Source organism: Chlorocebus sabaeus, chromosome 23 (genome assembly GCF_047675955.1).
Source record: "Chlorocebus sabaeus isolate Y175 chromosome 23, mChlSab1.0.hap1, whole genome shotgun sequence".
In the NCBI taxonomy this organism is placed as follows: domain Eukaryota; kingdom Metazoa; phylum Chordata; class Mammalia; order Primates; family Cercopithecidae; genus Chlorocebus; species Chlorocebus sabaeus.
Genome location: NC_132926.1, coordinates 65,834,163 through 65,840,773, shown reverse-complemented (window position 1 = coordinate 65,840,773; position 6,611 = coordinate 65,834,163). Strand labels below are relative to the sequence as shown.

At 42.8% G+C, this 6,611-nt stretch overlaps 1 protein-coding gene across 3 annotated transcripts in view; it reads left to right on the top strand.

Annotated features, from left to right (window-relative positions):
- The first annotated feature begins 544 nt into the window (after window positions 1–544).
- Window positions 545–6,611, top strand: part of COMMD10 (COMM domain containing 10) — a 230,281-nt gene continuing 224,214 nt past the window's right edge. The window contains exons 1-2 of one of the 3 annotated variants that reach the window (XM_073010747.1): window positions 545–717; window positions 3,105–3,195. In XM_073010747.1, coding sequence (XP_072866848.1) covers window positions 677–717; window positions 3,105–3,195 — 132 coding nt within the window. In that variant the 5' untranslated portion in view covers window positions 545–676. Of the gene's footprint in view, window positions 718–1,164; window positions 1,184–3,104; window positions 3,196–6,611 lie in introns of those variants that run through there. The other 2 variants (XM_008014199.3, XM_038008750.2) reach the window with 2 other exon arrangements.

The window sequence follows — 6,611 nt, the reverse complement described above, 5'->3', positions numbered from 1 at the left end:
GCCCTGCAGATGCAGATACAGAAGGGGTTGATGGCAGAGTGCTTAGGGTGGAACTGTAGGCACCACCTCTCCTGAGGGGTGATGCGCAGCTTCCTGGGCAGGCTCAGGGGAGCTGGCTCAACCGCCTGCCTCTCTGCAGGCCAAACGCTGGAAAAAAACCCCCCACACATTACCTATTCAAGTATGTACACACAGGCTCACTTAAACCTGCCCTATTAAAAAAACATACCCACACACGCACACACCACGTATCCAAGTATGTACACATGGGCTTGCTTAAACCTGCCCTATTAAAAATAATATATATATATGCACATACATACACACACATATCTATCCAGGTCTGTATATGGACTTGCTTAAACCTGCCCTATTAAATACACACACACACACACCCCTGTCCACGTATGTACATACATATATAATACATAAATATAAAGACATATATATGCACAGACTTAAGTCCAACACGATTGTAGTGTCGGGAGGACAACTGGGCCGCCCTCTCTGCCCTCCAGGACTGCGGGACAGGTCTCCGGTCGCCGGGGTCGCAGGAGCCCCAGAGCTCTAAAGCGGCTCCTGCGCGGCTTGGGCCTTCCGGCTTTCCGTCCGCCGCGGCCGCCATTGGCTGGCTTCGGCGCAGTTGACAGACGGCGGCAGTGCGAGAAAGTCGAGGATGGCGGTGCCGGCGGCGCTGATCCTACGGGAGAGCCCCAGGTAGGTGATCCGCTAAGCTCCTGCGGTAGCCGTGCCCAGGAAGGCGCGGGTCGGGCTCGCACAAGGCTGACCTTGCTGCCTGCCGCCTGGCCGCCGCGGCGGACCCGGTTGGATGGGGTGGGCTGCCGAGGTCGCGACGCTGGGTCCGCGGAGTGCGTGGGGCCGTGTAGCGCCTCTACCTTCACGGTGGTCCGCCTGTGGGGCTCACAGTGCGCTTGGCAGCTGAGGTCTGTATGGAAGCGTGTGGTCTGCAAGCATGGGGTCTGCGTCAGTGTTTGCGGAGTTTGGTATCAGAAGTTCCCGGGCGCTGCCTTGAGTGCTGCTGAATCACGAGGGACGGTATTCCGTTTCCGATTTCAGTTCCCGTTCGGACCCTGGGGTGAGAAAGGCTCACGCTGGTGCTGGACCAACATGTGTTAATACCCCTTTTAAATCAGGATCGAATATGGGACCGAATTTTTGATTGGTAACAGAATCTAGCCTGGCTTTGGTAGCATTTGCTTTTGTTTGCATTTTAAACAAATTTTTAGTTAATTTGTACTTATGGTAGATAAAGCTGGTTGCCCATGGTGGTGACATAAAGTTCCCCTTTAACATTATTTAAGTAAAAACAGACTTAATTTGTGAAAAAACAAGTAATAGTACAGGTGGTGTGTGGATACAGAAAAAGTACTGACGTATATAGGCAAATAGTGTTCGGAAATAATTTCTTTGTGCTTGGATTGGGCAGGAATCTTCCAGAAGAAAAGAGTTATTTTAAAGTTTTTCCTTCTTCCTGGATTCCTTTTGTTACCAGTGGAGGGTGTCCAGGTTCTTGGCGTCTTAGACAAAGAACTGGAGAAGACGCACAAACAAAGCAAGGAAAGAATGCAGAAATTTATTGAAAATGGAACTACACTCTACAGTGTGGAAATTGCCTGAGCATAGGGGCTGAAGAGCCCCTACAGAATTTTTGGAAATTTAAATAACCTCTAGATGATTCCATTGGTTACTTGGTGTACTCCCTATGTAAATGAAGAGGATAAAGTAAAGTTACAAAGTCATTTACTCCACCTATGCCCTATATAGACGACATTTCCTGTCATAGCTGAAGTGTGAATCAGCCTTATGTTCCCAGCCTCCCGACCCTATTTTCCTGCCTCATTTTGGTTCTGAATGCCAGTTTCTTTCCTCATACCAATGTCTTGGGGAACACTGCTACATCAGTAAACAGTATCCAATATGGTGCAGTAAAGAATTGTTCTCATCACATCATTAAAAGTTGATTATTACAGGACAGGTGTTGTAGCTCATGCCTGTAATCCCAGCACTTTGGGAGACTGAGGTGGGCAGATGTCTTTTTTTTTTTTTTTTTTTCCCCTGAGAAGGCGTTTCCGTCTTATTGTGCAGGCTGGAGGGTAATGGCGCCATCTTGGCTCACTGCAGCCTCCCCCTCTTGTGTTCAAGCGATTCTCCTCCCTCAGCCTCCCAAGTAGCTGGGATTACAGGCGCCCACTGCCTTGCCCAGCTAATTTTTTTGTATTTTTAGTAAAGATGGGGTTTCACTATGTTGGCTAGGCTGATCTGGAACTCCTGGCTTCAGGTGATACGTCCTCCCTGGCCTTGCAAAGTGCTGGGATTATAGGCGTGAGCCACCGCAAGACTGATTGAGCTCAGGAGTTAGAGACCAGCCTGGGCAACAGGGCGAAACCCATTTCTACAAAAAAGACAAAAATTAGCCAGCGTTGTGGCCTGTGCATGTAGTTCTAGCTACTTGGGAGGCTGAGGCACGAGGATTCCTAGAACCCAGGAGACTGAGAGGCTGTAGTGAACTGAGATCATGCCACTGCACTCTGGCCTGGGTGACAGAGCGAGACCCTATCTCAAAATTGATTATTATTGTAATAATGAAGTTGATTATTACAATCAAAAGAGGGTTTTAAAATAACTATGTCCTTAGTGACCCCAAATGATTTTGTACATAGTATTTGAAAAGTTACTTGCCTTGCAGTATTCTTTATGTTTTTGGTGTAATTGCCATAATTGCTATTCCTCTCCTCCCACCACTTTCAGAGTTCCATTTTTGGGTTAAGTGGTTATATAAACACTACTAGATTAATGCTCTTTCCCTGCAGAGTACAAGCTTTCCCTAGTAGTTTGATTTGCCCAAAAGCAAGAGAAAATTTGCCAAATGGACCTTTTCAGCAGAAGTAATTTTGGGGGCATCTTTTTGGAAATGTTCAGGTTGCCCTGCCCTTTTTGCTGGCTGTCATCTGTTTTTCTTTATTTCACTCAGATTTACCATATAGCAATCAGAGTTGTTAGAATGAAAACTTATAGACAACTATGGAAAGTACAGTTCAACTTGTAAAGCTCATTTTAAAACTTTGTTTTATAATTTTCTTTAGCATGAAGAAAGCAGTGTCACTGATCAATGCAATAGATATAGGAAGATTTCCACGGTTGCTCACTCGGATTCTTCAAAAACTTCACCTGAAGGTTTGTATTTTTGTGTTTCCACACCTTGTAATCTTCCTTCTGATTTAATTGAAAGTCTGATTATTTGGAGAACTTTTTGCAAAGCTATAGCTTCTCTAGTATGTTCTTAGGGATACTGGTTCTGTGGAAGATTTGGTAATGTTTCGTGGTCAAAAGTTTGAGAAACACTGTCTTCAATAAAGTTAAATTTTTTTAAATTATGGAACTTTTCAGAGTATTTTAGATGCTAGTGTTTGTGGTACGTATGTGAGGGTGATTATGGCAGGTAACATTTTCCAAATGTGTTTTGACCTTGGATCTGTTTTATTTTGGTATGTATTTTGGGACTAATGTTCTATAAAATATACTTTAGGGAAAAATTCTGATGTCTTGGTTTGATTTTTCCCCTTAAAAATAATTCTGTGGTTTTTTCTATCAACTAGTGTTTAATCTTTCAGTTAATTTTGTTCTTCTTTCACTTTTATTTTAAGGGTATGGTTGTTTTGGACATGCGAATGCTTTGTAATTCTCTACCTGGCCCAATCCAAGTTAATTTCTTTATCAAGTTATAAAAATTTGATTCCATCTGACATATTTATGGAGCACCCACTAACTGCTCTGTGCAGTGCCAGGTATCATCATCCAGTGAGAACCAAGACTCTTACTCTTTCCTCTTCTTTTTCCTGGCCAAGAGCCAGCCTCAAAACCATGCCTTTCCCCTTCGAAGTGTCTTTCAAATCCAAGTTCTCACAATTCTAGGTCAAATCCTTATTACCTGTTTTTTAGATGACAATAGTTACCTTCAAACTGATTTCCCTGCCTGTAGTCTTCTTGTTTTCTACTGCTTCATAATACTATGTAATTACTTTCTAATTTTTTTTTTCCTATAACAAAGATGGATTATAATTTTCACAGTGTTCAAAGCCATCAGTGACTATCCATTGCCCCATGGAGAAAAGTTTAAAATGCTTAACATTGTGTACAAGTCCCATTATAATAGGGCTGCAGTCTACATTCTCATTTTGTAAGTGCTCCAGTTACACTGGATGGTGCCTATTTACTACAACATGCCATGAACTTTTTCAGCAATGTATCTATGCATATATTCTTTCCCTTGCCTATAAATGGCCTTCTTCTGCTCTTTACTGAGTAACCTGTTCATCCTTCAAGGATTTCACAGTCTCAGTCTCAGCAGTTTGTTCTTTCTTCTGTGCTTTAATTCATTCTCACTTGATTTTAGTACTGCATTATAAGTATTTATTTCATGATTAGAAGGCAACCAAATCCCTTAAACCTATTAATGTGTCTTCCTCTGGTTTTAAATATCTTGAGGATTATGTCTTACTCATCTTTATAGTTCCCATTCCTCATATATTGCTACTAGTATAGTTGGCACTCAGTAAATATTCTTGGAGTTAATTATTTTCCTTGCTGTGGAAAACACAAAACAAACCTCAGTCTTCTATAATGTATTCCTTTTTCTAAGGAATTTGTGATGCGGATGGAGAGAAAGGAGAAACTGCAATGATAGCAGCAGCATTCTGTGGTATTTGCTATTCATAAAGTTATATTGTTTTCTTTTTCACTGGTGTGGTGCTAATGGCTTTGTGTTACTAGCTCATCTAATCCTTACGGCAACTTGAAAAAGTAGGTACTGTGGTCATCTCTGGTCATCTTCATTTTTTCTATGAGGTAACCAAGATAGAGACAGAGATCAGTTAAGTAACTTTCCCAAGGTCACACAGCTAGCTAGTAAGGCAGCTTGGCTCCGTAAATCTATCCCTTATTACACAAAACCTCAAGAAAGGGTATGGAACATTTCATAAATTGGCCCAAAAGCGAATGATGTGGGCGATACAGATATTCTGCTTTGTTTCTTGAGCTGGTGGGTGCTTGCTTGTTTGTAACAATATGGGACAAGAAACTCTTGCACACATCTTTTGTTCTTCACACTGAGGGAGAGTGGAACACTTGCACAGAAAATTGTGATGTTTGTCTTTGACATTCTCAGTCGTGTGTGGAGTTGAGAATAAGTTAGTATCTATCTTAGGGTTAACTGAGTGGCTAAAGAATTCCATGGAGGAGCTTGAATGCTTTGTCATCAGAGGTAGGGGAGTGGAGAGGAATAGAGGTGCTTGTTGAAAACTGAAGTTACCAGTCCTGCTGGCATTTAATGTCCAGGTACTTTTAAATAAAGAAACATATGTATGTAAATACTTACCTGCTAAGAAAATATCAGGAAAGGTGTAATTGTTTTTTTCCTGTACAGTTTCAGGGGATCATCTTTTAGAGGGGCTCCTATTTTGATAAGGGCTCTTCAGTCAAGTTTGCACTGCATTTCAGGATCTGCCAACTTTCTTTTATGTGCCCCGACTCCATCAAGTTGGCCTTTGCCTTGAGGCAGAATTCTTAGAATAGTGAAACTGAGGCAGGCAGATTGGTGAAGAGGTTTTGGGATTTTGTTGCCCCTCTACTGGTACTTTTATTTTACCAAGTTTGATCTGTTTATGGGCAGAAGATATGTTTTTGTCCAGACTGATTCCTTGGAATCCCGAGTAGGAATCAGTATGAGGGAACAAAGACAACTCAGGTATAGAATGTGGGCATGCCAGATTATGGATCCGGGAGTCCTCTTTGGCCATCTTCCTGGCTCATCCTGGCATATACAAATATATGGAGATTTTGTTTCTTTTTTTGTTACAATGTGTGGAGGCTGCTGCTGGTATTTAATGTCCAGGGACTTTAGAAATATTTTGCAGTGTCGGCCGGGCGCAGTGGCTCACGCCTGTAATTCTAGCACTTTGGGAGGCCGAGACAGGCGGATCACGAGGTGAGGAGATCGAGACCATCCTGGCTAACATGGTGAAACCCCATCTCTACTAAAAATACAAAAAATTAGCTGAGTGTGGTGGCAGGCGCCTGTAGTCCCAGCTACTTGGGAGGCTGAGGCAGGAGAATGGCGTGAACCCGGGAGGTGGAGCTTGCAGTGAGCTGAGATTGCGCCACTGCACTCTAGCCTAGGCGACAGAGCGAGACTCCGTCTCAAAAAATGTATATATTTTGCAGTGTTTAGGGCAGTCCTGCACAAAGAATTGTCTCATTCAGCGTGCCAGCAGTTTGCATTAGGAAATACTGATGGAAGTCAGATGAACTTCCATAGCTGGGAACTTAGAAATAAACATTTGTGACCTTTGCACTTCAAAAATAACTGTCACAGCTCACGCAATAAAAAAACTCATGTACTTGGCTTCATAGGAGAGACTTTGAGGCCCTCACACGAAGCCTGTTGAGGTAACAGGGCTGTATATCTAGTTTTGAGAGGTCAGTTCTCTGGGTTCCTGACCATGGCACACTAAAAATAGCAAACTGGGGGTTGAAGATGCTGTCATGGGGCATGTAGGCAGCTTTAAGAAATGACTGCTGATCATGAGATGAAA